Raw genomic sequence first — 12,142 nt, 5'->3', positions numbered from 1 at the left:
ATGTCTATGTACCAATTTTCCACAATAAACAATTATTGCTTTTATAAACAAGAAACAAACAAAAAACTACGTTTTCAATATCACTCAGTTCCCAAGATACAAAATTCAGAGATCTTTATTGATTAATATTAGAATTTAAACATGAAAGTAGGAAAAAGCAGGGGTTGAAGACCTGTACTATATCAGTGTTAAACTGGATGGTCATCCATGTTTTTCTAATTCAAGCTCCTATTATTTTTCCCCTTAAAAATATTGTGCTTCTGAATATTTTGAGTTTCTTCAGGGTAAATAAGTTATGCTTATGTTTGTTAAGAGTGGTTGATGTGGGAAAGTCAATATTAATCTCTATCTACAATGTTTTAATCCGGAAAAGAAAATATTTCTTTCATTCGGAAGTTTCCTTCACAAGAGGAAGTTCCTCCAATTAAAGGATTTTTTCTTCTTCTTCTTCTCAAGCTTAAACATTGCCTTCATTTAGCCAGCATTCTATGATATTGAGATGAATTGAAACAAGTTAAAGTTGAGTTGCAATAAATCGTAACTGATGGATCAATGTTCTCTGCATTGAATTTATATCTACTATATTCACACATACACACAGTAGAGTGAGAACTTCCGGTGCATTTGAGGATGTAGGGAAACTTGTATACCATTTACTTGTGGTGATTTTACATGTCAGTACATCCAAAAAGAATGAAATATAAAAAGATGTAGTGGCGGGCCCACTGGCGCAGTGGTTAATTGCACAGGTTCTGCTTCTGCAGCCCAGGGTTCTCTAGTTTGGATCCCAGATACGGACATGGCACCTCTTGGCATGTCATGCTGTGGTAGGCGTCCCACATATAAAGTAGAGGAAGATGGGCATGGATGTTAGCTCAGAGCCAGTCTTCCTCAGCAAAAAGAGGAGGATTGGCAGCAGTTAGCTCAGGGCTAATCTTCCTCAAAAAAAAAAAAAAGATATAAGAATAAAACTGTGGACATTTATCTTACAATACAATAGCTTACCAGAAGCACTAACTTGCACTTATGAACATTTTCCTAAGGAGAGGGAAAAAAAAACTTCCTAAGTATTAAAAGAAAGTAGTGCTTTATTCTTTTGAAAAATGATGGGGCTGGTTAAAGTGGACAATATATTGGAAAAACATATTTTGAAGTCTCTGCATCATGCTGTGCTGGCTGCTTTGCCACTTCCACCTTAACTCAGCTAGCACATATGGAATTTGATCATTGGTGTCCCTAATTAGCCTATGGAATCAGAGGCCCTGATACTCAGACACAGCTGCTGCAATATTCTGATCATGATGTAAGTGCTTGATCAGGGAACAGGGAGAACAGGTGACTCTCTGTCGACTGGTTCTATCACTGTCAGCGGAGGAAAACCTTCTCTAACTGCAGTAGCATATACTTCTTAAGAGCTTGTTGTATGATTACTCAGGTTCAAGTTCTTCCTCATTTCTTATTTACTCTCCAACATCCGTGAACCTCTCCTGGTCGCCTTGTGTTCTGTCCATCCCGTCTCCTTTATTCCAAATCAACAACTAGTAGTCTGTACTTTTTCTTCAACCAATATCCCCTTTGATCTCACTAATCTCTTTTTATTGCACAATGCCCCAACTTACTTTATATTTCTTATATATATTTCATACTTATATTTCAATTCATCCCATACACTTGATATCACACTTTGTATTTAACCATCTTGTATTTAACCAAATCTTGTCTGTTCTACCTTCTAAATATCGTATATTGAATCTTAACACAGCTTGTCAGTATTTCCTCTGCTACCAGTCAAGTCTAAGATGAAATTACCTTTTGACCAAGCTACAACAATTATCTTTCTCCTTCTACACATGAAATCCTCTATCCCACAATGAAAGCCTGTGATCTTTATAAACATAAATCACATCATGTTACTGACTTGGAAAAACAGTCCAAGACTTTCCAACCCACTTGGACAAAAATCTAAACTTCTTAAGACACATCATAGAGTTTACAAAGGACTTACGTGATACCTTCCTATGTACCTTTCTAAACTTTGTGACAAGTTTCTTTTCAGTCCTTCTGCTCCTACCACATTAAATTTGTTGCTGTTTCTTGACCATGTTGAGCAGATTCCTACCTCAGGGCCTTTGGACATACTGTTCCTTCTGCTTAGAAGATTCTTCTGTCAGACTCTGAGTGATTCATTTCATTACGTAATTTATCTCTCTGTCCTAATAATATCTTCTCTGAAATGCATTACCTGGCCACTTGTCTAAGTTACTCCATTTCAAATAGCTCTTTAATCATGAACCATGATCTATTTTTCCTCATACCATTTATCACTTCAGAAATGATTATTTGTTTATGTGACTCTATTTATGTGACAGTTCCACCCCTAGTCCTGAAATGGCCAGGCAGTGGCTCTTGTCACCAGAGCCCATTGAGAGCTAGAACCAGGAAGGAAGTCCCTGGCCACCTTCTTTCCAACACACACCTCCACAAGAGTTTTTCTTGGAAGGATACAGTCACTCTGGTACCTTCATTGTGAAGCTGGGAGAGAATGAGACAGAAACTGAGCTACTATTTTCTTCCTCCCATCTCTGGCATCTTGTTTATTTCTTCCATTGGCTAAACATAGCTGGAAAGTAGATATCAAAGGAGCTCTATTGTTGTGATCCCTAAGGGTGAAACTCCGGGTGGACAGAGCAAGGTAGAGAAGAAAAGGTAATAGGTTTGGGTGGGGTCGGTGACAAAGAGAGAATCAACAGCACGTCTATATCATCCACATATCTACAATGTTTTCATAGCTACCTATTATTAGTCCTACTGAAAAATAAAGCACAAGGCTCAGATTAGTAAACAACTAGTCCAAGTTCAACAAAAGTTAATTCGTCTTCGAATGGTATTCCAATCGCCAAAACTTTCTCCCTATACCATGCATTATTTTCTCTTACATGTTATAAACAAGAGAACTTAATATTTCCCCAAGTCAAAAATTATTAAGACATTCAGAGGTAAATTAAAATAAATAATGAATCCCATTGCTTCATCACTCTCACGAGCTTTGATTCCCTGCTGGTATTGGGGAGTGGGTAAAAATCATGTCCTCAAGATGTATATGATTTTCAAAAGAATAAAAAAGAAAGTGGTTATTCATAGCCTGAATGACTTTCTGGTGGAAATAATTAAACCATAGGGATTTGTAATAATTCCGTTATAAACTCCTCAAATCCTCATATTCATGCTTTCGTTGGGAAATCACCCTTCACTCACAGGTAAGATTATCTATTGTTAAAATGTAGTTTAAAATCTGAAAGAAGTATTTTAATTAAAAAAATAAAATTATGGGCTGAAACATTCTACTGGAGTAGCAAATGTCTTGAATTAATTCTATTATTCTCTCAGAGTACTCGTATTTATAAATGTACAATGGAGATGAATAACTTTGCCAAGCCCCACAGCGAGGAATTAGAGGATATGGGATTTCCAGCTAGGAAGTCTTGCTCCAGACCCCAGTAACTGTTACGCTTTGCTGACTCTCAAGAACTAACCATACTTACTCTGTCTTGTTTCATGAACAAAAATAAGGGGGTGGTATTAAGTAATCTTTCTGGCACCTTTCAAGTTAACAATGCTACCCTTTATAGTTAGAAGCATCGTATTATGTAATGGTCTATACTCTCTTCATGGATAATTGGACAATTTTAGGTTATAATATATATTAATTATTTAAAGGTAAGCCAAAATGCGTTTCATGACAATGTCTTCTCTAAATTTCTTTATCCACTTCAAATGGAAGCACAACCACATGCCAAGCAGACATCCCCCTTGATAAAGCTAAAAAATAACCTTCTAGACTCTTCAGGTGACTAGGTAGTGGCAGCAAGCATCTACATGAGAGAGCCTCAGGGTGATGATGAATGTCACAAGTATAAAGCCTCAAGCATCCCCAGGGCCACTTCTGTGCACTTGCAAATCATTCTCTTGTAAGTTTCCTTCCTCAAATTATGTGGGATGTTGTGTTCTTTTTATTTAAAGGAAAGTTATTACCATGAAGTTCTCAGTTAAATTGTCTGGAATGTCCATTGCTTCATTGCTAATTTCCCCACAATAAAAAAAATGAATGAAGATATTAATTATTTTGGCTCTAATTAACGTTTAAAAAATAGAGACAATGTACCATCACGGCACCAAAGTGTGCTTGTCTATTATGGCAATTACCATATTCTTATGAAGTTAAAAAAAGAAAAACACAAAATTCTTATGATTTTATTGATTTAAGAGAATTATCTTGCATTTTAATACTCTGGTCAGTAAGTCCAAACTTCTCATGAGCAGAATGGGATTATGTGATGGGCAAGATTGGTGGAGTGGTACATTTACAAAGTGAGCTGTGTCAATCCTTGGCATTCCAGCCATCAAAAAGAGTCAGAATCATATTGACATGCATGGGTATGTGTTATTGAAGGAAAATGTCGATTTTTACACGATGGTCTTCATGGTCACTTTTATCCTGCACAAATGTTGGCATGTGTACTTTATGTTATGTACTGTCTCAGCGTATAGGTAATTGTTTTAAAACACTTTAATTGATTCCTGTTACAGAGTTTTTCTTACTTTTTGCAAGGGTTAAAATGAGATTGAGTTACAAAAAATTGTTATGATGTGGGGATATGTTTGTCAGCCTTTTGTTATGATTGTCTCCTCCTGGCCAGTGAGACTTTTCATACGCTATTTTATCACTCCCCTCCTGAATATTTAATACCACCAATATATGTGTATGTATATAGCTACACACACACATATTATTTATGCAGGTTATATACATCTGTTTTTATACAAAAACACTGATTTACTTTTATGCCCCATGAACCAAATTTTGTGCCTGTATATAATTGAAGATAATACACAAAGCAAATGAGATCCTTTGAGCTGAATCTTAAAATTTAAGTAAAATTTGATGACATAAGGGCCACCAGAAGTATACTGGAGTGGAAAAAATGCACAGATGTTACAGGGAGAGATAATAGCTTGAAAATAATCTTGAGTTTAGAGAAAGAGGTAGACAGATCCTAGTTTTACAAGAATGTATGCCATATGTCAGTTTCACTTCCCTAGGTCCATTTAGCTCTGAAAAACAGATGAGTGTGAAGGAGCGATGCTTTGGATACTACACCAAATAGTATATTACAAAACAAAGGATTACAAATTCAAAGAAACAGTGTTTAAGGAAATTGTAAGTGAATGAATATGATAAAGACTTGTGCTAATACAATGGCTTTTCAAATACAAAAAGATTTTCAGAAAAGCATTTAAAAATATGACAGCCTTTATATAAAGGAGTTCTATATTGATTTAGATATTTAAAATATCAATCACATGCTTACTTATGTAACATGTATTTATAAGTTTCAGAGAAGAGGAAGAAGTATCAGATAGTATGAGGAGGGTAATGCAGAAATGACAAAAGACACATGCCCTTTTATTTTCTTTACTTTAGAGCATCATTTGAAGCCAAGCAAACACAATGTTAAAGAAAAACTACACAGCGGTGACTGAGTTTATTCTCCTGGGACTGACAGATAGAGCAGAGTTGAAGCCTGTTCTTTTTGTGGTTTTCCTAGTCATCTACCTTATCACAGTAATCGGCAACACGACCATGATTTTCTTAATCAGAAGTGACCCAAAACTTCACACTCCAATGTACTTCTTCCTCAGTCATCTCTCCTTTGTAGATCTCTGTTATGCCAGCAATGTCACTCCTCAGATGCTGATTAATTTCTTGTCCAAGAGAAAAACTATTTCCTTCACTGGTTGCTTCATACAATTCCACTTTTTCATTGCCTTGGTGATCACAGATTATTATATGCTCACAGTGATGGCTTATGACCGCTACATGGCCAACTGCAAACCATTGTTGTACAGCAGCAAAATGTCCAGATGTGTTTGTTTCTCTCTTGTTGCTACTCCTTACATTTATTGCTTTGCAAATGGTCTGGCACAGACGATCCTGATGCTCCGTCTCTCCTTCTCTGGACCCAATGAAATCAATCACTTTTACTGTGCAGACCCTCCTCTCTTAGTTCTTGCCTGCTCAGATACTTATGTCAAAGAAACTGCCATGTTTGTGGTGGCTGGTTCCAACCTCACCTGTTCTCTCACCATCATCCTCACCTCCTACATTTTCATTTTCACAGCCATTCTACGTATGCACTCTGCTGAGGGGAGACGCAAAGCCTTCTCCACCTGTGGGTCCCATCTGACAGCTGTCACTATCTTTTATGGGACTCTGTTCTGCATGTATCTGAGGCCCCCTTCTGAGGCATCTGTCGAACAAGGGAAAATTGTAGCTGTTTTTTATATCTTTATGAGTCCTATGTTAAACCCGCTCATCTATAGTCTTCGGAACAAAGATGTTAAAAGAGCAATGAGGAAAGTGATCCAAAAGAAATTGTTTGCTAAATAAGGTAGACATTTTGGTCACAGGTATGTAATATAGCCATATTATCTGATCAATTATTGAGCGTTTTAAATTAATCAATCACATTTTGTCATTGAGTACTTTTTGTCTTTTGTAATTCACATGTGTGTTGGAAGAATGTCTCACATTATTTGCTAGTGTTTACATTGTTGTCTCAGAGAATTAAAAAATACCACATAAAAATTCAGAGACAAGACTAAAAGGCATTGTTTTTGCTCTATAGAATTAATAAAGAACAGTTGGATATACCCATATTACTCATTCTGTTACAAAGTTATAAAAGACAGAATTACCAAATGATGCTGTAACAATGATAATTTGTTAGATTTTTATAGTGCTTAGTAATTTCCAAACTATTTTCCAGAAACTCATCAACTATATCAGGTAAGTTTTTTATTTATTTTCCCTTTATACAAATTATATAGCAATGAAGATCTTTGGGCATCCAGATTGTTACTCTAAGATGGAAATGTCAAATTTCCTTTAGAAAATTATTTTTTCCTTTTTTTAAAATTTACTAATATGTATCACCATTATAAAACTGATTTTGTGATTTCACTTGTTAATTTTTTATTATGAACTATTTCCAACACACAGCCCAAACCAGAAAATAATATGAAGATCACCTATGTAAGCATAGCTAATCATCAAGTTTTCACAAAATGCTACTTCTGTTTCAGATATTTCAGATACTCCGTATTTTCCAGTTGAGCCCTTGCCTGATTCTCTTTCTCTTCTCATTTCCTACATTCAACTCTGATATGAATTTAATGTTTCTTATCCCCATATAGAGTTTTGGCATCTACTGGGTGTTTGTGAATCCACAGAACTTTATAATATTGTTTTGGTAGATTTAAAACTTGATGTAAATGAAATCACTCTGTGTATCCTTCTGTAATTTATTTTATTTTTCACTAAACATCATTAGATTTATCCATGCTGATTCATTTAGCAGCATTTTTCACAGATAATTCTATAGCAATATAAACATGCCACAATATTTTTATTCTTTCGACTACAAATTGACAATTACATTTGTCCAGTTCCTGATAATATGAAAATCCAGCAATACATTTTCTTGTGGAATTTGGAATGTGTAGCAGTTCAAGAATTCCTCTCGTGGATATACCTAGGATTGTAATATCTGGGTCATAAGATATAAGTATCTCTAAATTTAGTAGATATCACCAACTTGCTTTACCAATTTACGTTCCTGCCAAGGCAGTGTGAGTGCATTTACTCCACAATCTTTTCGACACAATAAATTGTCAGACTTTTAAAATGTTTTCATATTTATTGGGTGGAAAATGGATTCTCATTTCTTGTATAAGTTTTCGAATCATCATTACAAGTGAAATATTTTTTAAATGCTTTGATACTAATTGAAGGTTTCTCTTTTTGTCAGTTGTATGTCCAGATTGTTTGCCTACTTTTCAGGAGGTTATTTTCTTTATTCTCTACATTTGTAATAGTTCCTTATGTTTTATGAACCAAGTACTAATCTTTGAATGATATGTGAAATGCAAAAATCTTCAACTAGTTTGTAATACGTATTTCATTTCTGTGCATGATACATTTGGTGCTGCAGAAGGTTTTCATTTTAACATAGTTTGAATTTATTAATATTCTCTTTATGGTTGCGCATTGTATGTCTTGTCTAAATAATTCTTTCCTAATATAAAGATATCCTCCTATCTTTTCTTTCTATGTTTTAAAGTTTTGCTTTTGCATACATAAGTCTTTATTTTTCCTGGTATAGTAAATGTTGCCAAACAGACTCTAATCCTATTTTCCTCGAAGTGTTTTCTCATTCACTTGTAATCAAATGACCAAGAAAACAAAGCTAGCTTATGGAGCTAAGTTACCATCTAGAGGATCTCACCAGGGCTAAATCCTTGCTTTGGAGCTTCCTTCTCATTTCCTTCTTCCTCTTCCTCTTCCTCTTCCTCCCCCTCTTCTCCCCTTGTCCCCCTTCTTCTTCTTTCCCTCCCCTCCCCCTCCACCTCATCCCCCTCATCCTCCTTCTTCTTCTATTCTTTATTGTAGCAGGGGTTAAGGTGCTGTCCTTCTCCTTTCATATCCCCACTGTCAGCTCTGATAGCCTATGTGTTCCAGGAAAGTCTGGCCTCATGGACACGCAACTTGTGCAGTTGGCAGGGCTCTGTTTTAAGAAGTCCCTCAAGTTTGGTTTAATGATCTGGTGTCACAGTCTTGAAATTTTGAATAAGTTTGGAAGAAGGATCAGTTACATTTTTATTTGTCTTGCACTATGACTATGTAGTTCTCCTAGTTGTAGTTTTCACAATTTGTATCTTTCTATAGTCCTTGAGCTACTCCTCTGTGAGTTCTTTATCCACCAGGTAGAGGTTATCCTTGGTTGTGAATTAGTAAACCCACAAGTCCCTTGTACAGAAGATGTTCACCTTTTGCTCTGGCCTGACTCATATAGTCAGATTGGCTATGGTTTTCTTTCTTCTGTAAGCATATAATATTCAGTCCTTTTTGCCTGTTCTCTTATCAGTACTTCTGTTCTACGTCAGTTGGATTTTTCTGGGTCCCACACAGGTCACTGATCTTATGAGTCAGGACCATTTCACATCCCACAGGCAGTCATTACTGACATGCAACAAACGAGTCCTTCTGCAAATGAAGCCCTCAACTCCAATTTCCTTCCTTGTCTTTAAACATCTGAAATTTTCAAATCCTGATCTTTTTCTTTCCATTTTCCTCTATTCTGGTAACCCCTGCCTATTCTCTCTCTGGGGTTTTCTAGGCATAGATGAACATGAAAATATCTCCTAAGTCTCCTTGCTGCTGCCATATAAATAAATATTCTAGCTACAGAGTACTTCCTGTTACATACTTATGGAAAGGACTGCAACTAACCCCTGACTCCTCTTCTCCAGGGAAGGCCATTTATTTTTGTGGAAGGAAAGTCTTCGGGTAGAGATGAAACAGAATTTCAATGAAATGAAACATTTATGTTTTAGGGAATGTCTCACTTGGATTTTCTTCACTCTTCTGCATGAATTCTGTACACACACACATCACTAGCAGTTCCCCAGAAAGATCACGTATGGTGTCTTTACATCTGATCTTTATCCTTCCTAGAAAATCCTTTTAAAAATAGTCTTAATGCTTGTTCTGTTCCTCCTTCAGTTTTTTGCTAAAGAAGTAACCTTTTCATGAATTCTTCATTGATATTACTGTTTAAAATTTGAACACCCTTTCCTCCAAACTCCATTTTCTTTATTTTTTCTATATAACAGTGCCATTCAAAACACTATTTATTTACTTACAGTACTGGCTGTCTCTCCCCACTAGAATGTGAATGCCAGAAGGGCAGGGAGTTTGAAGGTTTTGTTCATTTCTGCATCTGCAATGCCTAATCACACAGTGCATTAAACATCAATAGATACTTGTCTATGGATATCTAGTTTGATGTCCACATGACTTGAGAGGTGACCAAACCGATATTGTTAATCCCACTTACAAACGGGAAGAAGCGGTGATTCGTGGTTAACGATCATTCTATGTCATCAATAACTGTTATTGGTGTAGTCAGCAATTGTTTTTTAAGTACTTACAATTCTTGGTAAAGGAGATATAGGTTCCAAAAGGAGCTGTCTTTGTCTCTCTAAAATTTATACTAAAGTAAGTTTTAGTGGCTCATTATTGAAATGAGACAAGAATGTGGAGGTTTAAAAAAAAGTGAAGTATGAGAGAAAGGGCAAAAGATAAAAGCACCTCAAGACAAAGAAGAGGGAATTCCACTCTAGTTGTGACATGAATGAGATGAAAAGCCATAGGGATTGGAATAGCTCTAATGGAGACAAGTTGTGATTAATAACATAAATATGGACCATGCAAAACTTATTTCTTTTCTTTATCAATAAATTGCAACATTGCTGTATATCGTCCTCAAAACACTGAATAAGACTTTATTTGATTTAATGGTTATTTGTTCATTTATTGACATATGCTATGGTACCACTGTGACTGTGCCTTTTTAAAGCGTGATACTGGGAATATCCGCATTGAAAATTTCTGGGTAATTGTTGAATATGAAGATCCCAGTATCCCACATAAGACTTTCTGACATTAAACATTCTGTGAATTTTCTTGATTAACAGGCTTCCCAAGCAACTGCTTTGTACACTAAAGTTTAAAAGCACTAATTCTTCTAAGGATATTACATCACGAAAAGCTCTGTGGAGACACAGATATGAGTAGAACATTTCAAGTAATTCATCTTTAATGCTTATGCTATTTTTTCTTTTCTTTTTCAAATTCAATATATAAGCATATGCTTGGAAGTCACAGTATAATAATGAACTGGACTTTGTCCCTGACCCTGAAGAACGAATGTATGAATAGAAAGTAGATTTACTATGGCAATGTAATGTGCTAGTGAATAAATTAGAGGTTTACAGAGTGCACTGAAAGTAGAAAGCAGAAAGGGATTAATTCAATCTCATGGTGGGAGTGAAGTGAGGCATGCTTCAGAAAGAACTTGTCTTTAAACCAGGCCTTACAGAATGAGTAGAGTTGAGAGGTGAAAAATAGTGCAGGGGTATAGAGAATATGTACAACAGTTGTGTATCTGGTTGTGGGAATATGTATAAGTATAGTTATCTACAGGTACAGTTATAGGTAAAACTGTAGACATAGAGATACATTTATAATAATAACAGGTAATTCTGTGTAATGGTAACTGAAATAATGGCTTAGTAAAAGTACAAAATTGGGTTATGATAGTATTCATCTGAATGACATATGGAAATCTAGAGAAAAATCATTTCAATAGTCAGTATTATGATTTGTACCTTCAAGTATGCTTTATTTTCATTTATTTAAGTTACAGGCACAGACTCTCAGAAAATGTCCATCACAAATGATATTACAGTAACAGAATTCATTCTCCTGGGGCTCATGGATCACCCAGAACTCCAGCCTCACTTCTTTGTGCTGTTTCTGGTTCTGTACCTTGTCGGACCTCTTTGGAAAGCTTTGCATGATGGTGTTCATCAGACTGGACTCTCACCTTCACAGGCCCATGTACTTCTTCCTCACTAATTAAGCCTTTGTAGACTTGTGCTACACCTCAAGTGTAACACCACAGATGGTGAGTAATTCCTTGTCAGAGAAGAAGACTATCACCTTCACTAGTGCTTTACACAGTGTTATATTTTCATTGCACTTCTCCTCAATGAGTTTTACATGCTCTCAACAATGGCAAATGACTGATATGTGGCCATATGCAACCCTCTGTGCTATAGTGTGAAAATGTCCAGGCGTGTCTGCATCTAATTAGACACACTTCCTTATGTCTATGGCTTCTCAGATGGGCTGGTCCGGGACCTCCTGACCTTCCACTTGACCTTCTGTAGATCCAATGTCATCAACCACTTTTACTGTGCTGACCCACCACTCATAAAGCTTTGTTGCTCTAATACTTATGTCAAAGAGCGTGCCATGCTCATATCAGCTGGTTTCAACCTCTCAAACTCCCTCATCATCATCCTGGTATCTTATACCATCATTGTTGCTGCCCGTCTCCAAATCAAATCAGCAGAGGGAAGGTGCAAGGCATTCTCTACCTGTGGTTCCCACGTATTGGCTGTTACTCTATCATATGGAACTCTCTCCTGCATGTATGTCGGATGACCAATAGATAAC

At 36.2% G+C, this 12,142-nt stretch overlaps 1 protein-coding gene across 1 annotated transcript; it reads left to right on the top strand.

Annotated features, from left to right (window-relative positions):
• The first annotated feature begins 5,509 nt into the window (after positions 1–5,509).
• On the top strand, positions 5,510–6,448 carry LOC123278143 (olfactory receptor 5M5-like). The gene has a single exon (XM_044750581.2). The coding sequence runs from the start codon at positions 5,510–5,512 to the stop codon at positions 6,446–6,448; it is 939 nt and encodes a 312-aa protein (XP_044606516.2).
• The last annotated feature ends 5,694 nt before the right edge of the window (positions 6,449–12,142 follow it).

This window comes from Equus asinus, chromosome 17, assembly GCF_041296235.1.
Source record: "Equus asinus isolate D_3611 breed Donkey chromosome 17, EquAss-T2T_v2, whole genome shotgun sequence".
Classification (NCBI taxonomy): domain Eukaryota; kingdom Metazoa; phylum Chordata; class Mammalia; order Perissodactyla; family Equidae; genus Equus; species Equus asinus.
The sequence above is the reverse complement of the archived record's forward strand: the minus strand, read 5'-3'. Positions and strand labels throughout refer to the sequence as shown.